Genomic DNA, 23622 nt, shown 5'->3' on the forward strand with positions numbered 1-23622 from the left:
AATTTGAGGTTATCTCCGATTTGAAAGAAACGTCTACCAGCATCATAAGTAATATAATCGCCTATATAACCTTTAAATAGGGAGATGTAGTTTATTTATTATATTTATTTAACAGTTTCCGTAATATGTAGTATATTTTTGCATTTGTAGTGGGTGTGGTGTTCAAAAATTAAATCACATTTCAAAAGGTAATTTCATTTTTTTGTTGGGTGCATAGGTATTTCTGTTATTTATTTATTTTTTCTCACGAGCATTGTCTTTTCTGCTTTGTAACCAATTGTTAATTGCTTTGTTCAATACTAATATTTTCGACATAACTTTATATATATTTTTTTGCATTATGTGTTATGGACTAGACTCGATTATTTTAAAACTTTTTTGTAAACAGTCCTATAAAAAAGATATTTGCTTGCATACTATTTGTAGAATAAGGAAGCAGCAATTTTGAATCCCAACATTTCTAAGAAAAATACGTTCTTTTTCACTTCCGTTCTCTTTCTAAACACCCAACGTTTGTTTCAAAGACACAACCAAGCGCCTACTCAAACTTGGTGTATGCTTATGGTTATTATACTTAGTAATCAGTGGTTTCGTTTCTACCCTTTTGTTTAAGTACGCTTTAAGTTTTTTCCGAATAATCATTCGGATATTCTGTAAATTTAAGTTTCACATGTGGTGCATTCGCCAGGTACCATTAGTTGTAGCAATTGTCAAAATTTTCTACATTTAAGATTACCAATTTTTATAATTTATAACTTAAAAATATTCACCAAACCTTCGTAGAGAATAAAGTTACTAATTACACTAGCGCACTAGTCCCTACTCCTCGATTGTTGTACAGGTTACCAACTAATCCTAGAAAATTTTGAAAATCGAGGTATTAACTTGTGTTTGCTTTGTTACGATAGAATAAGCAACATTGTATGCAAATTTTAAAATAAATGAACCGAGTAAAAGTTTCGAAGATTCGAATTCGATAGGAATATCAAATTGATATCATTAATACTTGCAATTAAATAGTCATTAACCTTTTGTTTAATTAACCTAATACAACAAACATTACAAGAAAAAATTGGTAACAATCTACGAACACGTTGGTATGCCCCTCATTCCCTTGCTCTCTCTTTCTTTTATTTACTGGACAATCTAAAACCGTTTTGAGTAAGGATTTAAAATAATATATTCAGGCTACTGTTTAATCTAAAAAATCAACTTGCAATAGGATAGAATAATTTATTTATTTATTAAAAACGGGTTTTGACAAGTTTATTTATAACAAATGAGCTGAGGTAATTATTGTAATGAACCGTGAGGTGGCAAAGCAATAACTCGGAACGTCTAAAACAATTATTTGTTGTAAATTATCATCATTGGTTAAAGGTCCACTCATTAGCAGGTTTTTTGTCACACGGTATAACGTTTTGTTTCATTGATAAGGTCGTTCGGTTCTGTAGGACCGGCATTCTTCGGTAAAAATCGTCAGTACGATACTTCATTTAAACAATTAAAAATGCATAATATTCTTTTAATTAATAATTTTGTCCAGGAAAACCTTCAGTTCTCCAAATTATGTTGCTCGGTGATGTTTTGGTTTTACCATTCTGTTAAAAATTGTTCGTGCTCTTGGTGATAGGTAGGTACGTCATATCTATACGGATATGTTTTTAACTTTCCAGGTAAATATTTCATAGTAGTGACTCGTGGAGATCCAGCTATTTGTTTATGTATATTCATATTGCACCATAGTACCTTATCCTTCAGTTTTAAGTGCTTTTTTTCTATTTTTTATCTCTTAGATCTGTAGGTTGATAATTTTCGAATCGTTTTAAACTGTGTATTATTTATTTGTGCATACTTTTCATATACACTATATTCACATATCGATAATAATAATCGATGGGTATATCATTTAATTGGCCTTACGATTGGAGAGAGTGTGTTATCGAGGTTACTACTCGAGTCTTTACTTTCTTACTTAAGCTTTTACCAAAACATTTGAAGTACGGCTCGGGTTGAACTCGGGTCGTTTAATCTTTGATATTAGTCGCTTTAACTTTTAAAATGACATCTACTCGTAAGTTTTTTAAAAAATACGCGTTGCGAATATGTTTAGTTAAGTTTTGCAATTTCTAGTGGCGCTTGCCGCACCCGTTGCCAAAATTATGGAACATTCCGTCGATCCAAATTTCGAAAATGCGGAGGACCAAGATTTGGATGAGGTAAATATTATAATGATGTATTCTTTGTAGACGGACGTTGATACGACTAGTTTTTTTTGCGCCACACAATCAATTCGACTTTTCGTTTTTTGATGCTACAAATGGCGATACCGGTGAAAATGAAATCTGACCCCGGTTTTTTTTTGTAACTAACTATTAACTTTCACACGAGCCTCAATGGCCATTGCACATGCTATATGGGTTCGTTAGCCATGCGAGTACGTCAATAGCAAGTTAATGTTACGGTACGACTTCTAAGTAAACACGTTGCTTAGAACAATTTCATCCTTACCGAGAAACGAAGTGCGAGGGAATATTGCTTTTAATTGTCGATTTGTTATAAAAAATAAAATTTTCCTTGCAATTAAAATAAATGGGCTGTACCAATCAGGTATTCCCATGTGCAATTTCTAAATCGATTTCAATTTGATGCAATTAATCCAATTAAGTATTTGTATATCTATCTAATTTAAAAAAATTAAATTGTTCATTTTAACTGTTTAATGATAGATTCGTTTGGCTTCGGTCTGAACTGCTATTTGTTATTTCTATAATTTTCAAACGTACTTCATTGAAGTTACAAATATTATTTAAATTTATTATTGGTTCCATTGTTGATTATAGTGTTAATGACCATAAGTATAGACTATTTCAGGAAAGTGTAAGTAATGAAGTGGGAAATTTCATCCCATTGCATTTGATTTTGGTGTCAATCATATGCGTAGGTTAACTATTTGGAATTAACTTATTTTTCATCCCTACTGTAAATCTGATATTAATAAAGAGGCTTCGTGTGACCACTTACCGTGGTACCTGATTTATTGCCTCTCATTATTTCTTTATGACAGAGTCAAGGGAAATGAGGAATGACGCTTTAATGACAGTAATTAAAATATATTTACGGTAGCGCCATTATAAGTTTATTTGTTTCGTTCAACTCATCAGTATTTGCTGATGTTCCAAAAATTCTCCACTATCAATTTTAAATGTACATAAATTCATTAAATGTTCTCGAATGACTAGAGTTGGAAAGAAAGTCCACCATCTTTAAATTACTGTGGAAGAGAAAGACAGCAGGGCAAGTGGGGCCTCCCAAGAAAAATCCATTCAGATCAATTAAAGTCCTTGATAAGGAACCCAGAATGTAATCCGAATAAAAGTTCACCTTTTTTATTTTAAAAAAGAAATACTCACCGTAGATAAGATTTTAATGGAGCTTGGTCAGGATGATAGTTTATTCCGTTGATACCTGCAAAGTTTTAAATATCACTTAATAAAAATACTTGAGAAGCATAAAGCAGTGTCGAAGAAAGCAAAAGAAAATCTTTTATCCGAGCCCAAAATAAATACCTACTTAAAAGGTATGCGAAAAAGCTATTATAATTTTTTTACAGAAATTGTATTTATTGAAAACATGTAAATACAAGTACGAAATATGTGTATTGAATTTAAATATTAAAAATTTATTTTATTTCTCTTGTACTTGGATGGAAATAAAATTTGTTAGAGACCTGTTAACTAGTATTAAAGTGCCTTCAGGAAAAGGGAATAATCGTCCATTTTGAAAGCGAGTAGGTATTTTTAAAAGGTTTGATACCTTTCAGTCATATAGGATATTACCACTAGAACATGAATTCGGATGTTTTTGAATACTATTTTGGAGAAAACTCCAACTTCAACTGGGATGAAGCAAGAAATTTTTAATTGGTTAACCATCAGACATATTGAATTTGAAGATAATTTAATAAAGAAGAAATACCCTATAGAACAGAAAAACATACGCACACAACTATATCGTTACGAATTAAACCCTATAGAACATAGATGGACGCCAGTGAAAGGATTTGGAGCAAAACAAAAAACGACTTTGGAAATGAAAGGCCTTTAGCTACTTTTTGGATCAAACCATTGAGGAAGTAACAACACAAAATAGTCCAACATGTCAGTAATTATAATGATCACCCGTCCTCAGATGAAGAGAATTGCTATGATTTTTATAAATTAATTTCTGTATAACGTATTTTTTTTTATAATGGTTAATAAAAAATAGGAGTACCTAATATTCTGTACATAATTCCTACTTTTTCTTCTGCCTTTGGTAGGTCATTTTCATTCACAATAGGCATAAATCACAAATTGACCCAGACGCTCGTGTCACCTGCACTCGATAAAAAGATTGGATTTTGCAATGAAAGTGGATTAGTATACTTCGACCAGAAATATAGTGCTTTTACATCCGACCCCGTGATTAACTTTGCGTACTGTTTATTATTTCAAAACCGCGGCCCCTGCCTAGCAGATTCTGACCCGTAACCATTCCAGGACCGTAATAGGGATTTACCTACCTACACTAACAAGCGGGATGTAGGTATGTTTTCAATCTTTTTCGCCGAGAAATTCTTGAAACATGTGCATAAAAAGTATTAGTACAAAGTAACAATTTATGACGTTCTATTTCATTACATTTCTACGAAGTATTATTATTAATATAAAAAATATTAAATATAATAATAAAGTGTCAGTCACTTTAAAAATCGTCACTATCGCTACTGTCGTCACTTCTTTCAGATTCTATTAGCATTTGATGTTTATTAATTGTTTGGAACTGAAAATCCGTTTTCTTCAAAAAAGTACGCAACGAATCTTTAACACAACTAATGTTTAAATCTGTCGGTACTTTTTCATGCAGTTTTTCTAGGGTTAAAACACTATTTACTTTAAAAGCGTCGTCGATTAAACGCCTAATTACATCTGCGAGTTGCTCTTTAAAAACTCGCGAAGTACGAGCATCTTCTCTTACTTTGCTATTGACTAGCCCATTCGCATCAATTTTTCTTACAGTTGACTTTGGCACTTTGGTCATGTCACTTGTTTTTATTGCTGCTCCTTCTTCCCCTTCTGAATTTCTTCTAAAATTGTACATTCAAAACAATTTGTTTAGCATCCGAAGGCAAATTGATCCGCTGCGGTCTGCGGTTAAGGTCTGTAAAATACTTGAAACGTCAAAGCATGCACTATATTTTTGGTCGTATTATAGCCCCTTTGCCTACATAAAAAGGCTTTAGTACTTTACACCTTTCTGGAATAGCCTCTAATTGTATAATATATTATTATTATCGGCTATCACGCTGTATGCATTTTTCGCCACATTATGTATATATATTTTTTCATTTTAGTTCGAAGACGCACCGGAATTTCCGCTGTGAGTTCAATATAAACACTGATTCCGGTCGGCTTACAATCGTTTTTTTTTAGGGAAGATATGACACTAGAAAGAGCACTAGAAGAAAGTCAGCAAGCAATTAATTATTTTTTCAACAATCAATTTATCGAAGCAAAAAATTTAATGAGCCCTTAGTGAGTAATTCAGTTGTTTGTTGTCGTTTTTTTTTACATCTCATCTGGTTGTAGTTCAAACGCTTGCATTTACCATTCATTGGGGCATTCCATATTTTTGTTTTTGGAGGCGATATTAACGGTAGAGCAATCGGCCATCCAAACCGCATCGAAGGCTCTGAAACATTCCCTTAGCGTTTGTAATCGATTCAGGAAAAAGAATACCATAGGCGAGTCTTTGGGGAAAATGGTCAGAAAGAATCATTACGACCAGTATACCGAATTAGAAGCACATGCAGAGTTATGTTACGCCGAATGTCTTTTGTTAAAGTCTATGTTGACTTTTATGGAGGACGAAACCCTTAGTAGTTTTATAAAGGCGGGAATAAAAATTCGATCATGTTTTAATTCGTACAAGTGAGTTTCGGTTTTTTTTTTCTAGCTCAATTTCGCATAAAATTTTCTGCAATTTCAGAGATTGTCAACAGATTTTGTTGAAAAGATCGTGGGAAAACGATAGTTCCAGGCTACATTTTGAAAGTGGCGTTAATATGGGCATAGGAACTTTTAATCTTATGATATCCATGCTTCCTAGCCGGGTGATAAAACTATTAGAGTTCATAGGGTTTTCCGGAAATAAGGTATAATAATATCAACGTAAACGATGTATTTATCTTTCAATTTTAGAACCAGGGCTTGAATGATCTTCACGATGGCTACAGACGTAACGGTATTAGACAAATACTCTGTATAATGACGCTTTTAGGATATAATTTGATTGTGTTGCACGTGCTTAGTCATAGAGAAGGTGATCTTCAAATATGCGAAGAGATACTAAAGAAACAATTGGAAAAGCACCCCGACGGGGTGTGGTTTTTGTTCTTTCGGGGTCGTTTGGAGTTTATGAGGGGAAATTTAGACGATAGCGTCTATTGGTATACGAGGTCGTGGAAGTCGCAAAATCTTTGGCCGCAATTTCACCACGTCTGTTTTTGGGAATTGCTGTGGGTCCACTGGTAAGTCGTAATTTGGTATATGTATTCCGAGATCCCTTTTTTTCTACCTTCAACGCTTTCATGAGCGTAATTGTCAGTTTAATAATGAATTCAATCTGTCGGATAAATTATTTTGGTATATAACACTTTTTATCAAACACTGATTCAAATGTCCATTTTCATCACTCACTCATTAAAAAAATAGCAATTCAGATGGCGTTAATCGAAAGTGATTGTTATTGGTTTTGATAGAAAGTTTCTAAATTTCCTCTCTAGTGAACTTTCTCAGCTACAGCAAAGACTGAGGATCATCTGTCTGATTCCAAAGCTTTTAAGGTAATTAAATGATATAGATTGTTTAACCCTCCAGTTCCTCAATCATCAAATTTCGCTTGATTGAAAGCTAACTGTACGGAATCATTTAAATGATGTTTTTTAAGTACTGTGGTCTATTGACGATATTTAGAATAAAAAAACTAATAATACGATTTTCTGTATAAGAAAATTAACTATCAATTCTATTTAATTTCTAGAATTCGTTTTACAGCTTAAAAGGCGACTGGAGACAAGCTTTGGAATACAGCACCCGTCTAAATGAGGAGAGCCGTTGGTCCAAATGTTTATATACTTACCAAAAGGCGGTGATTTTGCTAATGATGAAAGACGAGCTTTCCATTTCCGAAAAACACGAATTGAACGATCTTATGAAGTAAGTTCGGTTAATTGACGAAACAAACCGCTAAGGTAGATCGGATTTTTAGGAACGTGCCCAAGTACAAACAGAGAATAGCCGGAAAATCTTTACCGATGGAAAAGTTCGCGATAAAAAAATCCAGTCGGTTTTTTAACCAAAACGGTTCGCTTTACGTGCCGGTTTTAGAGTTGATGTTCATGTGGAATTTGTTTAAAATTTTAAAAAACTTTTCGGTCGCCTCCGGTATACTCAAACTCATCGACCGCGCGGAACTGGACATAGATTCGTCGATGAAACCGTCAAGGTACGATAACGACAACAAGGCTCTGGTGCTGCTTTTAAAAGGAGCCGCGTTGAGACATATGGGAACCCCATTACAGGCATTGGAATGTTTCGAAAAGGTAATATCGATACAAAAATCCCTCGTAGAGGATAATTATTTGGTACCATACGCCATTGTGGAATTGGCGTTAACCGAATGGTCGCTCGGTAACAGGGAAAAAGCGATTCTCGCATTGGAAGACGCCAAGTGAGTTTTAACGGGCCTGTTGACTTTGTCGTGGTGGTTTGACGATTAAAATGTTTCAGGAAAAATTACACCGGCTATTCTTGCGAATCGAGATTGCATTTCCGTATCCACACGGCGCTAAGCGAATTCAAAAGCGAATTCAAAAACGGCGCATGACGGCATTTTTTCATACCGCCTAGCTTCTAGTCTAAAAGAAAACTTTTTATTTATAACAACATACCAATATTTCTCGACTTATATTTCGCATTTTATGGCTGTGTTGTTATTTTTTTTTTTCGCCTTTTTATGTATTTTTATTGTTATATTTAAACTGTCGCCCCATATTGATGTGAATCATTTTTAAATTTATTTATTTCTAGGTGACTTAGGCATTATCCCTTCCAGCACCTTTTGTTTTCACAATATAGATGAATTTATTGCAGTAAAATGTTGTTTTTGTTTTTCCAGCTCCGTGGAAACGATTAAAACTCTCGCTTTTCGCATTGAAAATTTATTGAAAATGCATGGCGGCTCATAAAAAATGCATAAATGAGGTCTCAGCTTTCTTGGTTTTGGAAGGAATTAGCCGCAATGGATTAGCTATTGAGGTTCGCGAGAGCTAAAAATTAACTTCCCATAAGTTTCCTAATATCACAAAGCAACAAGTGTAATTTTTATCAATTGTTCGCACAATTTAATTAGGAATTGCGCCAATAAAATGTCGTCGCTGCTCTTACTTCCCCTTTTTTCTACCGCATCTATGTATTAAAATAAACATATGGGGTCGAATTTAAAAAAAGCTTCGCCGATGTGCTAAATTATAAAACGAAAACCAAATATATTTAATGTTAGGGAACTTGGTCGTTATTTTCGCTTTGTTTTTTCACTTGTTCATAAACAATTTCATCTTTTTCGTTGGGGATCAAACTCTGCCGCTCTGGAAGGGCGACGCTTTGGCTCTTTCGCATTCCTGATTTGATACCCGAGTTTGTCTGCAAAAATATGTTTATGCGTCTTTCTAACGCAATAGCGATGGCGACATACCTCAGCTTCCACAAGTTTATTGAGTTTCGCCGAACTTTTGGTGTTAACCTCCAAGGCCGATTTCAGAAGATCGCTTTTCGAAACTTTGGGATTTTTAGTGGCTCCAGAATAGCTGCCTCTTCTGATGCTATTGCTTCGAGCCCTAATAATATGTTGCCTTCCGAGGGAAGTCAACGAGCCGATTTGGTTGTATTCCACCATAATGCTCAAACGTTCCATGCTAACCATGGTGGATTGATCTTTGTATTTTGGCTCTCCATTCTGCAAAGTCGTGTTAGTTCCTAGAAATTCGGAAAGAAATTATTTCATCCAATGTATAAAAGCATGTGTTTTTTACCGGCTTCCTCATCTTCCGATTCGCTGGGTATGTTTTTAAGCCATGTCCAATGCAAAATGGCGTAGAGAATACCGGAAAGTATGGCGAGTAGCCCCATAAGACGGAAACTTTGCCTAATTCCAAATTTCCCGATTATGTTGCCGCCGACGAAACTGCCAGAACCTCTACCGATACTGTAGTGAGCCATTCCACAAACACCAATAAGAGTGGCTAATAGATTCGACGGTGCTAGGATTGCGCAATACGTGGCGGCTGCTACCCACATCAAATGGACCGATATAGATTCCATGGCTTCGAAAGGGAAGCACCACCAGGCACTCCTAAAATTATGGCGTGTAGTTTGGTGTTGCAGAAGCGTGATGCAAAACTTACTCTATGACTGAGTACCCCATAAGCCTAGCGGCATGCGCGAAGAATGCTATAATGATAATATTGACGTGACCCAACTTCTTAGTTATGTTTTCCGCTCCATACAAGAAAGGTAGACTGCTGATTGTGCCAACGGTAACTGTAATACCCAATAGCGAATTGGGTGCTCCCAAATCTTTAAGATAGAAAAAGAGGAAGCTTTCTATGAAACCCCACAGATTGCCCAGAATAAATAAAAATAGTATAAAGACGACTACTTTGGGCATTTTAAATATATTCACGAGTCCGCTGAAAACGTTATCCGCTGGCAGTTTGGTGCCCAGCGGCATCAGAAATACAGCGATGGAGGAGACGACCAGCAAAAAATCGAAAGTATAAAACGCCGCCGAATAATCTGTATAACCCAGCCGCTTACTGTTCAAATCTATCAGAAAACCGGTTATGGGAGAGAATATTGCCATGCCCAAACTAGAAAACAAACGTTCCTTTCCAAAATCTCCGCCGTATTTTTCGATCATCGAGAGCGCTAGTGGGTCCATAATGGTGACACCGGCAGTAACCATCACCGTGCCTACGAATCTTAAGACGAAATAAATCCAGAATGTGCGACTGTCACTTTCTTTGAAGTCGGGTGGACAGATTTCTGGCCCTCCAGTACGAAATTGGCACTTCTGTAGTATACAATCTTTGGATAGAAAAGCTAATCGGCTTTTGGTAGTTCTATTGACTCCCATTACTTTCCCTCCGCATCTTAAGTCATGTTCGTCCAATTCTTCGACGTTCACGCCGTAACGTTTAAGCATACGAGTACTGAAACGTTTTTCTAGGTCAACAACGTTTTCATCTTCTTCTTCGATTTCTATGCCTAGCTGTTCGATTGGTTCCCCTAAGTTTTCGTGCATGTCTAACGTTACGTCCAATATAGCATCCCTAAAAATACATGCGATTATTTTTTAATTGTAGTGGTACTACAAAGCGATTACCTAAGATAAATATGAAAAAATAAATAGTTTACAGCCATTAAAGAAAGCGAATTTGATTTCGTTATATATATTTATATTAAAAAATGCCTTCAAACCCAGTATTGAAATGATTCATTTCAATACTGGGTTTGCAATGTAATAAAAATCATAAGCCATTTTTTCCTTGTAATAAAAGACGGTTTTAGTAAAGTAAAAAAAAATATGATCCTGATCCTTTTCTTTTAATAATTCCCGATAGTAGAATTTGTTTTTACCTGCGGATCTTCTTCAAAAAACAAAATATCTCCTTTTAATTTGATTTAAAACAATTTTGTGACTTTTGTTCCGTGTTTTATGTTAGCAAAAAAATTATAAGAATATGCAATTGACTTAGATATTCTTATAATGTATTAAGCGCTTTTTTTTGCAAATTTTACTATAATACAATATAATATCAATAACAACAATATATATCCTCCAGGTGACATTTTTTATATTAAATTGTTGAAATATTCATATACACATGTACATTGTATATACTTTATGATTTTTTTTAAAGGACGAATAACCAAATTCAAAGTAAATAAAATCCTCAATTCAATTAAAACAAGGTTAGGAGGTGATAAAAATCTTGAAATGTTTTCAAAATTATTTTACTACTCGTTGAGAGGTTTATTAATTTTTGCCTATATAGGGTATGTGGGAAATCTTATATTAATTGATCTCTCTAAAAAGCAGATACAATTAAAATGTTGCACATTGAATTAGTTTTTCAATGTGTTTATTATTAAGCTAAGCTAAGTTTTTAAAAATGTTTGAGTTTGAACAAAATTGTACCCGATTTAGTTAATAAATAAATTCTGCTCATCAAAATATAGCGAACTTGGTATTGCTAAAAATTTGACATAAATGTATTTTATAATATTTGATAATAAAGTATATCTTGATCTTTTCCTTGTGCTAAATCTGGATCGGTAGTCAACAAAGTTGTTTATCTCTTGATCGTTTTCTAAAAAAAAAATTCTTTTGTGACTTTTATTATATTTTTTATTGTTTTTATTGTTCATTGCGAAAAAATTGATACGCTTAACCGGTTTTTTTAGAAAAACACTTTTACATATTTTTATAAAGTATTTTTGATGTAGGTGTGCAAATACATTTTTCAACAATTGAACCTGATTTTTATTTGATAAAGTTTGGGTAACTAAAACACAAAATATATATATATATTGTTGAAATATTTATGTACACATTACATAACATGTATTTTATGAACTCTTTTGTAAGGACGAATAACAAAATTCAAACTAAAATTTGAATTATTTTAAAATTATTTTACTGGCTTGCGAGTTTACAACATATGTTAAAAATTTTTATTAATTGGTCTTCATAATAAGCATTTAAAATAATGATTTTGCACTTTGAATTAGAGTTTTTAAATATGGCTGTTGCTATTGCGGATTTTTTACATTGTCGAGAAGTTTTTCTTTTCTAAGTCTAAGAGTTGTGTTTAATATCGTTGCAACAAATATCAAGTTATGATTGCCTGAATTATACAAAATCTAAGCTAGTTTTTGGAATATTCTTGAATTTGTAAATTTTGATTAATTTTGTAAACAATAAAAGAACCAAATTTCTAAGGTTTTTTTTAATTGTATACTTTGGGATTTGGGCAAACAATTTTTTCTAAAAGCTTTCGCTGAATTTTTTTGAACTTTTTGACTTTAGTTTGAACAATTTACTCATATCTTGTACCCTTAGGTTATCGCTAAGTATAACGATTTCTATCGGTTGGCACAAAGTAATAGCTACAAAGTTTTGTCGTTTTTGAACATTATTTCCAAGCGCGGTTAGTCACTATTTAATTAAATTTTAAACAGTTATTGCTTTTTTATTACCTTTAATCTAATGAACCCTAGTTATCGATTCGATAGCGCTAGTGCGAATTGCATTTCTATCGCAAGTTCATTAAAATAGTCGATTTGGGTCAATTTTACGCCCCGAGCGTTTAATTTGAAAATTTTCCGTACTACCGTTCGAATATATTTCGGACAATCACGTGATTAAGTTTGAAAATGATCTCGGATACCTCGATATAACTTTACCCTAGATCTTTGAGTAATACCAAACTTACTTGGTTTTGTTTCTCGTCAGATGAAATATTAAATCGTCCAAGTCTCCTGGATCAGATTCCGATAAGTTCAATCCCTCTTGTTTCATTTGTTTGGCATTTTTGAGCAAGCAATAATCGACACACGTATCCAGAACGACATCTAATTCTTCGTGTTCAGGGCATTCCCTACTCGGACAAGGGCTCCACCATACCTCCACGTACAATTTTTTTGGATGCGTTATAACGTAAGCCGAAGGCATTTGTCCAGGTGTCTCTTGAGGCGGTATAAGTAGCAACGAATGGTGAAGAATTGCAGATAATAAAAAAGACACTATAACCACTGGCTTGTAGCGACCAAATTTATCGACTAAATAACCGGTGATCGGTGGTGCCAGAAATGTTGTAAACGGAAGCGATAGATATATCAGCGCAATATCTTCCATTTTCAATCCTATGCTTTGCATATGGATCGTCAAGTACGGTATAAGAGAAGATGTTGCTAAAACGGACACACTTAGAAATATACATACTATAGGTAGTTTCACGTGACCTACCTCCGTAAAGGAAAAACAGGGTTATTTTCAACATGATCAGATTTTTATTGATGCCATACCAAGTTTTTTGTGGCGGTAGTATTTCTACGTTGTCTTCCATTTCAGTAGCCGATTGTACTGTTTCCTCTTTGGTGGAGATTTCTTCTTTCGTTCCTCCGTGTTGATTCATGACTATAATATCATTCGGCGGCTAACGGGCGGCAAAAACTACACCGATCTTGTTCCTTCGAATAAAAATGTTAATTTTTGAATATTTATTCAAAAGATAACGATTCTTATCGTGTATATTTAACATTTTATTCAAATATGTTATTATTTGATGATGTAGATATTTGCCATTTACTTACTACTGTTCGTTTCAGATGGGGGTATATGTCATATTAAGTATAGCAAATACAAAAATGCTTTCTTCCTATTCTATTACGTCCCATATACAATTCGGTAGCGTCGTTATCATCGCGGTATCAAGATTTCGAAACCATTTTAAATTCGGCTGAACCCAACTAACATCTACCGCAGTCTTCGTACTTAATGAAACAATTATTTAAGTAACATTTATTTATTTATAATTTATTTAAATGTATCAAAATTAATAATTATAAATAATAATATTAAAAGTGCTAAAGAGTATTAAAACATCAAAAATGTACCCAATCGCAGACATTTCAACCACAATAAAAAAAAAATTGCTTTATAACAATTATTTTCATATATTTTTTAAATTTTGCTTCAAAATACTAAATCTCTGCGCCATGCAAAAAGTGATTAATGCCATGTACTTGAAATTGAAGTTTATTACACATTTTGTTTCGACTTCTTTTTGAATTGTCATTCTTATTAGTAAATTCTTCGTTTCCTTAAATACTTTCTTTAGATATTTATGATTGCTGTAAATAATTTAATTTTATATTAAAAGTGACCAAAATGTCGACATGTTTTTACTCAGGTTTATTTTATATAAGGCTATTTTTTATATAGGTATCTAATTTCCCGAAATATTAAAAGATTAAAATATTTTTACACAAGTTGTTTTATTTTCAAGTTGTTTCTGAAAATGATTTGGTTAAAAACTCAAATTTATTGTTTCTACAGAACTATTTTAATTCTTGTGTGGAATGACATTCGGGAGATTGTAAAAAAAATGAAACCTAAAGGGTGACTGGAATTGAGTTGAAGACCAAAGTACTTAAAAATACGGGTTTTGTTGCGATGATTCGTTGATGATTAACTGAATATTCAAATTATGTATTACATAAAGTTGTAACAGTAATTTTTATTTTTAGATGTTAGTATAATTTCATTTATATGATTTATATAATATTCACAATTTTCCATTTTGACGACTTTATAAAAATTAATTTCGAATTTCGTTTAAAACATTTCTATATAAATAGCATGTTGTATATACAATGTGTCGCATTTAAGATGAAGACGCCCCTATATTTTGGCTATCTCAATGAATAAAGACTTGAAATTTTGCAGAGTTATACAGGTTGATGGTTCGTATTTTTTAGGATACTCAACTGAAATTTAAATTTTAAACGCGGCCTACTGCGAATTTAGAAACAGGGTCAATTTTCGATATTATGCTTCGCACATATCAAATTTTATGACTAAATTCGAATTTTCATTATTTTGGTCAATACCTTCACAAAATTATTTCTAAATAATAGATTCATTTTTTCTTTAATGAATCATTATATGCTGGTCGTTTAGTTAACTTTTTCGGAGGGAATTTTATAAAAATCTTCATCTAATTGTGCGACCCCCAGCTAGATGGTACATCCATTCATAATTCAAAGATAGTTCGTCAATGGTTAAACCAAAAATTTCCTATGGGCTGGATTTGAAGAATCACTCAATTTTTATTTTTGGGAAAGATGAAAGTTTATAAAACGAGGCGCAGAAATCGAGATGAATTTTGTGCCAGAACAAGACAAACCTGTCAAGAAATTAGCATCGCAGAACTTAGACGACTAAGATGAAAAATATTGTTTTAATATTTTTTCTTAAATTTGATTAGTTACCTACTGAAAATTATTGTTTTGTTGTAATAATATTAGTGGTATTTATTTTACTGAAGAATTTAAATTAAATGATGTGTATTGGTCAATATAAAAAAACACTAAAAGTGCGAATTGTCATAAAATTTGGTATTTGGGGTTAGAAAAATATTCGGAACAACTTAACGCGAAGCAAAATATCGGAAATGGACCCTGTTTGTGGACTCGCAGTAGGTCGTGTCTAAAATTTAAATTTCAGTTGAATATGACACAAAATGTGATCCAAAAAACTTCAAATCTGCGAAACATTAAATCGCAGTGCAAATGCCAATTTTGCAAGAAGTGTTTGATGCACATGTACTTAAAACTGAAAATGAACTTATGAAATTATTATATCAACATTTACATTTTTTTTAAGTTTATTATTTATTATTGTTTTGATTCTTCATTGAATTCTTATTCTTATTATTAGCTAAGCCAGAATTATTTTCTACAAAAGATTTTTATACCAGCTATTTTTTACATACGTGAAGCGCCATTAGAGGAGTAAAATATTTTTGCCAATATAATATAAAAAATAATTTAAAAGAGAAAATACCTAAAACTATAAGCTGTTATATTCAAGTTTTTTTTTTTGATAATTGTTTCATGATCCTATTAATTGACGAATCCTGTTCATGTAAAAGGTTGTTGACTTTATAGAATTCTGAAAGTGATTTGGCTAAAAACGCATATTTATTTATTATTTATTATTTTCTACAGACTTGTTTTGTTTATTGTTTAAAATCACACACCTCAGGATGTGAGTTGACGTTTCACATATTCTGGAGATAAAAAAAAATCTTTATTTCAACACACTTATTTTACTACTGCCTACGAGGTAGCACATAAAATGAAAAATTGATAGTCAACAAAAAAATATGAAGGAATAAAATATGACTGAAAATTACATAATTGCGTAGCGTTGATCCTTTGATCATTAGTTTAATATTCAAGTTATGTATAATGCTGTTAGCAGATTTATTTTTCCATTTCATTTTTGGAAGTTGGATGCCATTAAAAAAATAAGTTAGTTTATACTTAAAACGTCTGGCTTGGGGTGCAAAAATATTAAAAAAGTGTTCGGTAATATATTTTTTATTTTTTCGTTGGTCTGTGGAGTTTGAAACCAGCCCCTTGCGTGGGTTATGCAATAAAGTCGCCGGAGCCGGTTGAGGGGCGCAGGTCAGGAAAGCAACCGCGTCCAGTAGGAAAACGTCAAATTCTAACCGCATATATTTTTGCGTAGTGCGATATCGCAATGCCCAGCTTATCGTAAGCTATAAGAATGCCCCTGTTCGATTCAGTTCGCTTAAAATGATTTTAGTTTCCTTAAGGCGCAAACGTATTTTAGTGTTTTGGTTTGAGTGGCGCTGATTCTATTATTTGGTGATGGCCAACGTAACGTTAAAAGGGAAAAAAGGGACAGTCATACATCGTACAACAAGTGAGACCTTAAGGTTGGGCGAAGAAGTGCCTAGCAACCAAGCGAGATGTTCGCAAACGGCTAGAAAAAAATCACAAGCGACGTCTCCGAGTTGTTCCTTTCAAATAACTGGAGTGTTGACCAGATACGATTTGGAAGATGAATCTGCCGACGATTTAGACGAATCTCATACCGACGAAATATCCCGAGTAACAGATAATGAAACCCCGAGTTTTTCTGAAGATTCCAGAGACGATCAGCAGCCGGTCAATCAAAATTTTAATCAAACCAACGGTGCCGGTCCAGGTCCTCAAGAGCAACCCAAAATCGTAACGGCCAAAACCGATAATAAATCGGAAAAATCAAACATTAACGATATCGGCAGATTCAGGGTGGTAAAAGTGGGAAGCGTGGTCCCATTTAGTAGAGGAAGATGGACCTGTTACGATTACGTAGACGAAGGATCCGAAATTAAACACGCGGTCGAAAACGTGGATAATTCATCCACGTTCAGGTCCCCTTATTTGGATAACAGTTGCCAACAATCGTTTTTATATACAGGGTCCATTTTAATGTCCGATCCCATGCCAATATTCGTCCCAATCTCACTGCATTCACAAAGTGCTCAGAGACAAATTTTTCCAAAAGGTTCGACTTTTACATTGCCAAAATCTTCCAGAGTTAGCTTTACCAGCACCAACAGCGTCGACACCGTTATCAGCAATACCGCTTTCGATGGCAACCAAAACGAACAAGTAAGTAAGCGTTATTTCAATTAATCATTTTCGTTTATGTTGGTTTTCCTGCAGGTTTTTGCCCACATCAGCACCAGTTTTCCAGCTGCCGTGGATTTGATGCCGACGAACGCTAATGGCGAACCCACAATGAATGCCAACGATAATATTACGTAAGATTTTATTATTATCACTATTATTTTAGTAAAATTTAAAAAAAGTTCTAACAAAGCCGGTAACCGGAGCTACCGGAGGAAATGAGTTTCTTCGCCGTTCATAAATTTTTTATAGGGCAATAAAACGGTTTGTTTTTAATGACCATAACGTTCGAAGTGGCACGTTTAGGTCAAATAAAGCAGCATTGTTGGCATAAACAGGTAATTGAAATTTTCAAACGCAACCATAAATTCCCATAGTAAAATTCGGATCGCGAATCCCGAAGGAAATTTTTGCGAACGTAAGGATTCTTTAATTCGTATCAAATTTCCGCACAAGTTTAACGCAAATTAAATAAATTGAACGATTCAGTGCGGTCCGGCCGGAATCGGAAGTTCGCGCATTTCGAATCGATATCGCGAACGACGCAGCCGCGGGGGTGATAAAAAATCTCACCCCCCGAGAGTTTACCGATAAAGCCCAGTAAATATACCGAAAATGGCCGGGCGGTTGGAATAACCCCGAATATGGCTGCGAGCCATAAAAAAGCGCACGATAATGGCTGTCCAAAAGTCGAATTGCCGTCCTACGTTTCGGCTTTAGATTTTAACGAAACTTCATTTCTCGCCGTTTATTGTTTTATACGTAATTTTGTGGGGTAAGATTTTTGTTTCGTTTTTATTGCGATTTGTGTTGGAACGTCACCCGGTTGTAATTTGTTACAGGGCTTCGGTTTCTTGTACCGCCACGATAGATACAAAAATTGAACACGCATTGGTGAGTTTTTTGCTCCCTAGCTGTATGTATATGTAGATTGTGATTTTTATTACAAACATTTGGGATTAATAAAATCTTATGTTATTAACGTATTCAATTTTATAAAGTTCGGATATATAATTTTCTCTGACGCTCCTCATAGCGTAAAATCAAAGAAACGTAAAAGGTGATTTTTTGTTAGTTGACGACAACTATTTTCGTACGTCTTTTTTTATGTTATTAATGTATGAAATTTTATTTAATTTCGAATACATATTTTTCTCAGTGACACTCCTCAGAGTGTAAAAAAAAAGACATCTATAGGGTGATTTTTTTGTTAGTTGCCGACAAACATTTTCGTATGTCTTGGGATTCAGATCAAGAAAATATTTTATTTTAAGTTATTAATGTATGAAATTTTATAAAATTTCGAATACATATTTTTCTCAGTGACACTCCTCAAAGCGTAAAAAAAGGCATCTATAGGGTGATTTTTTGTAAGTTGACGACAAATATTTTCGTATGTCTTGGAGTTGAGAAATTTTTGTTGATCTGAACCCCAAGACATACGGAGATATTTGTCCACAACTAACAAAAAATCACCCTATAGATGCCTCTTTTTACACTGCGAAGAGCGCCACTAAAAAAAAATATGTATTCGAAATTTTATGAAATTTCAAATATATAATTTTCTCAAAGACACTCCTCAGATTGTAAAAAAAAGACATCTATAGGGTGATTTTTTGTTAGTTGACAACAAATATTTTCGTAGGTCCTGAGGTTCAGATGTTTATGTTATTATTGTATGAAATTTCGAATACATAATTTTTTCTGTACCACTCCTCATATTTTTTTTTCAGTGAAACTCTTCAGAGTGTAAAAAGAGGCATCTATAGGGTGATTTATTTGTTAGTTGGCGACAAATATTTTCGTATATCTTGGAGTTCAGATTAACAAAAAAAAAATATGTTGCTATTGTATGAAATTTTATGAAATTTCAAATATATAATTTTCTCAAAGACACTCCTCAGATTGTAAAAAAAAGACATCTATAGGGTGATTTTTTGTTAGTTGGCGACAAATATTTTCGTATGTCTTGGAGTTCAGATTAACAAAAAAAATTATGTTGCTATTGTATGAAATTTTATGAAATTTCAAATATATAATTTTCTCAAAGACACTCCTCAGATTGTAAAAAAAAGACATCTATAGGGTGATTTTTTGTTAGTTGACAACAAATATTTTCGTTGGTCCTGAGGTTCAGATCAACCAAATATTTTTTTTAATGTTATTATTGTATGAAATTTCGAATACATAATTTTTTCTGTACCACTCCTCATATTTTTTTTTCAGTGAAACTCTTCAGAGTGTAAAAAGTGGCATCTATAGGGTGATTTTTTTGTTAGTTGGCGACAAATATTTTCGTATATCTTGGAGTTCAGATTAACAAAAAAAAAATATGTTGCTATTGTATGAAATTTTATGAAATTTCAAATATATAATTTTCTCAAATACACTCCTCAGATTGTAAAAAAAAAGACATCTATAGGGTGATTTTTTGTTAGTTGGCGACAAATATTTTCGTATGTCTTGGAGTTCAGATTAACAAAAAAAATTATGTTGCTATTGTATGAAATTTTATGAAATTTCAAATATAAAATTTTCTCAAAGACACTCCTCAGATTGTAAAAAAAAGACATCTATAGGGTGATTTTTTGTTAGTTGACAACAAATATTTTCGTAGGTCCTGAGGTTCAGATCAACCAAATATTTTTTTTATGTTATTATTGTATGAAATTTCGAATACATAATTTTTTCTGTAACGCTCCTCATATTTTTTTTTCAGTGACACTCTTCAGAGTGTAAAAAGAGGCATCTATAGGGTGATTTTTTTGTTAGTTGGCGACAAAATATTTTAAGTTATTATTGTATGACATTTTATAAAATTTCGAATACACATTTTTCTCAGCGACACTATGCAGAGTGCAAAAAAAAGGCATCGCATCTATAAACAAAAAAAAATATGTTCCTAATATATGAAATTTTATGGAATTTCGAAAATATAATTTTCTCAGTCACACTCCTCAGAGTGTAAAAAAAAAAGAAATCTATAGGGTGATTTTTCGTTAGTTGATGACAAATATTTTCGTATGTCTTGGGATTCAAATCAACAAAATATTTTATTTAATGTTATTAATGTATGAAATTTTATAAAATTTCGAATACATTTTTTTAATTCAGTGGCGCTCTTCTCAGTGTAAAAAGAGGCCTCTATAGGGTGATTTTTTGTTAGTTGAGGACAAATATTTTCGTATGTCTTGGGGTTCAGATCCACAAAAAAAAATTATATTGCTAATATATAAAATTTTATGAAATTTCGAATATATAATTTTCTGAGCGAATCTTCTCAGAGTGTCAAAAAAATCTATAGGGTGATTTTTCATTAGTTGACGACAAATATTTTCGTTTATCTTCGGGTTCAGAACAACAAAATATTTTTTTTATATTTTTAATGTGTGAAATTTTATGAAAATTCGAATACATATTATTATTTCCTAGAGTATAAAAAAAGAAAATTTAAGGGTGATTTTTATTAGTTGACGACAAACATTTCGAATATTTTGGGGTGTGGGGTCATCATTTTTCGGTGACACTAATCATTTAAAGAAATACTTAAGGGGTGATTTTTTTGACACGAAGAGAAAAATTCCCTATATCTCGGTTGGTTTAAACTTTTTTTTTCTTAAGGTAATTAAAGTATTAAATCTCCAGAAATTTTGAATGCATAATTTTCTCGGTTACACTACTCGGAGATGAAAAAAATTACTAAAGTTTACTTTTTTTTTGGGTTAAAGACATACATTTCATAACTGGGGAGTTGATATTAAAAAAATAAGGTTGGCATTAAAACATACATTTTTAAGGTCGAATAAGTAATGTGCTCAGTTACCCTCGTCAGAGTGTAATAAAAATGGCTCAAGTGAGAGTTTTCGCGAATTGAAACAAACATTTCATTTATCTTGGGGTATGGGGTAAAAAAAAATTGTTAATGTTATTATTAAAATTTTTAAATAACTAATTTTTCGGTGACACTCGTCAGAGAATGTAAAAAGAATACCTCTTATTTATCTTTTCTTATGATGTGGAGTCAAAAAATTCAATTTTTTAGTGTTAGGTCATGTAATTTCGAATACATAATTTTGTCGGTTGCACCCCGGGCGTAAAAAAATATCTCAAGGGAGATTTTTTTTTTGAGTTGAAGACAAACATTTCAAACATCTTCGCAATTCGGCAATTGTTTTTAATGGAGTATTGTATTAAATTCATTTCATGATTTTCTAATTCAAAATTTATTTAATATAAATATTTTAAACAAGGTTCAGAAAACCATTGAAAAACATTTTTTTAACCCTCCGAATCACTTACTATGTATTTCGTTCGCAATTGCATGCGGATGTACAGTGTAAGTGTTCCAAGGTTGACAAATAAGTGTTGGCCACAAAAACTGATAAAAATTTTAACCTGATTTTAAAATGTACACATTTTTCCTTGTTATTGACTTGAAAATATAAAAATCTCGGAATACTGTTGGCCACAATTTTTTGCAGTTATTTCTTACAGATTGGTATAAATATGTATTTCTTATATAGTTTTTTCTTCTCTCTTCGCAACAAAAAATAATTAGATTAAAATCGTTCCGTATATTTCCAATAATAGAATTTCTAGTATAAAGCGGATCCAAAATTAGGAATCAAAGTTGTATTTCTTTCTAATTTTGATAAATCTAGTGTTTATTACAAAATTTTCTTTTTCTTTTTTTTCTATTGTTTTGGAATACTGTTTTGTCAAGAAATTTCTGTTAGAAAATAGAAAACTAACAACGGGAAGGTTTATTGGGGTTGGTTCATTACATCATTCACCTTAGTCGATATGATATGAGGTTTTTTATCCAAACTAAGAAGTAGTTTTTATTTAATTTTTACAATTAATTTTGTCCAATTTTAGGATGTGGTAAAAAATCACTTGACCCACACAGTCCGTCTAGAAGTAGAAGAGCTCAAAATAAAAATCAATGAACTCGTGGAACGCATATCTTACTTGGAATACGAAAACGACCTCCTAAGGGCCAACGTAACCCCCGAAGTATTGGCAACATTGGGCAATAACACCGAGAGACAAGCTTAAAATCACTATTCTCCTGATATTCGAACAATATTTTTACTTAGTTTTTTTGTACTTCTACTTAGTTAAGACTGGTTGAGGGATTCCTGTCTAATATGCTTGGTGCTATGGAATATAATGTGATGCGGCTGTTGTGCAATTATTTGAGGGAAGTTCAAATTTATACCGGGTAACGGCCTAAGATAACAATCTTCCGTTGGAGTCCAGCCTTTATCGTGACAGTTGAATTTTCGAGGTAGACTGCATACAATTAATTTTAGCGCTCAAATTTAACGCTTCATTTTTTAATATTTGAACGGGTTTGCAAAAAATGTTAATAAAGGCTGTGCTAACAATATTAAGTATTTGAATGGCCCGAGTTGTATGCGTGCCTATAAATATTTTCAATTCATCAATTTATTTTTCTTGAAACTATATAACTGAAATATTTACTGGCCCTCATAATTAGGGTGGGTTGGCTCTGGGAATTTGTTGAAGGGTGATCAGTTTGATTAGGATTTTGTTTTGAGGATCGAATGAATGTTGCAGGTCCAAGCGTATGCATATCCTCCTACGTTTTTTGTTCGGGCACCCGATATACATATTCTCTAGTATTAGTTCGATAATACGGTATGTCGTACCGTTACTTTATTGGAAGTTGGTTCAACGAGTGTTTATTTTTATCACAAATCGTAGAAGCGTATTATTTTTTGGATTAAAAGTCGCCACGTATTCGAATCTAAGATAACAATTATATACGTGACGTTTATTAAACATTTAACTTCTGATACAGTCGGCACACGTATATACCGTATCTTCCTATGATTGCGTAATATTTTTCTTCCTTATTTAACCGGCCATTCTGCTTAGTCCTTCGGTATCTCCCTAACCGCTCCTTCAATGTAATCGAATAAGTTTTAACATAAATTAGTTCCATTTAAAACCTTAGGATTACTAACATTTTTGAACGGTATTATTAGTTGGTACTTACTTCAGGTGATTTTATATTATATTATTGAAAAACGAGCCTTCGGAAATATAATAAAATTATTGAGGGTTATTTTTTTTTCAATCCGTTTCACCCAGGTGCTCCTTTCCTATATGTGGCGGCGATGTAATACAAATTTTAGTTCTATTTTTAGATAGATAAACAAAATCGTAATCACGCCTGTGCCAAAAATAACAGTCGTATATTATAACTGGGATTTGACAAAAT

The 23622-nt window shown here is 32.9% G+C and overlaps 3 protein-coding genes across 7 annotated transcripts; 2 read left to right on the forward strand and 1 right to left on the reverse strand.

The window, feature by feature from the left end:
• Positions 1-35: 35 nt before the first annotated feature.
• Positions 36-8170, forward strand: LOC132695785 (tetratricopeptide repeat protein 39B-like). 5 transcript variants are annotated; one of them, XM_060660246.1, is made up of 11 exons: positions 36-188; positions 1981-2074; positions 2134-2219; positions 5396-5421; positions 5475-5576; positions 5631-5972; positions 6031-6196; positions 6243-6571; positions 7098-7259; positions 7312-7773; positions 7833-8170. In XM_060660246.1, the coding sequence occupies exons 2-11, from the start codon at positions 2062-2064 to the stop codon at positions 7927-7929; spliced, it is 1785 nt and encodes a 594-aa protein (XP_060516229.1). In that variant the 5' UTR covers positions 36-188; positions 1981-2061; the 3' UTR covers positions 7930-8170. The 5 variants fall into 5 exon arrangements, with proteins under 5 accessions (XP_060516229.1, XP_060516230.1, XP_060516234.1 ...); XM_060660247.1 differs by lacking the exon at positions 1981-2074 and having other exon boundaries at positions 39-188; XM_060660250.1 differs by lacking the exons at positions 36-188; positions 1981-2074 and adding an exon at positions 1236-1637.
• Positions 8171-8255: 85 nt separating this feature from the next.
• On the reverse strand, positions 8256-13343 carry LOC132695784 (major facilitator superfamily domain-containing protein 6). Its single transcript, XM_060660245.1, has 6 exons — positions 13132-13343; positions 12599-13076; positions 9506-10432; positions 9134-9453; positions 8797-9077; positions 8256-8744 (listed from the first exon to the last, which is right to left on the reverse strand). Exons 1-6 carry the CDS (start codon positions 13298-13300, stop codon positions 8601-8603), a joined length of 2319 nt encoding a protein of 772 aa, XP_060516228.1. The 5' UTR covers positions 13301-13343; the 3' UTR covers positions 8256-8600.
• A 3027-nt stretch (positions 13344-16370) lies between these two features.
• Positions 16371-23457, forward strand: LOC132708543 (protein bunched, class 2/F/G isoform-like). Its single transcript, XM_060680890.1, has 4 exons — positions 16371-17354; positions 17409-17506; positions 18215-18266; positions 22251-23457. The coding sequence occupies exons 1-4, from the start codon at positions 16566-16568 to the stop codon at positions 22428-22430; spliced, it is 1119 nt and encodes a 372-aa protein (XP_060536873.1). The 5' UTR covers positions 16371-16565; the 3' UTR covers positions 22431-23457.
• The last annotated feature ends 165 nt before the right edge of the window (positions 23458-23622 follow it).

This window comes from Cylas formicarius, unplaced genomic scaffold (genome assembly GCF_029955315.1).
Source record: "Cylas formicarius isolate icCylForm1 unplaced genomic scaffold, icCylForm1.1 PGA_scaffold_12__32_contigs__length_19106922, whole genome shotgun sequence".
Lineage (NCBI taxonomy): Eukaryota > Metazoa > Arthropoda > Insecta > Coleoptera > Brentidae > Cylas > Cylas formicarius.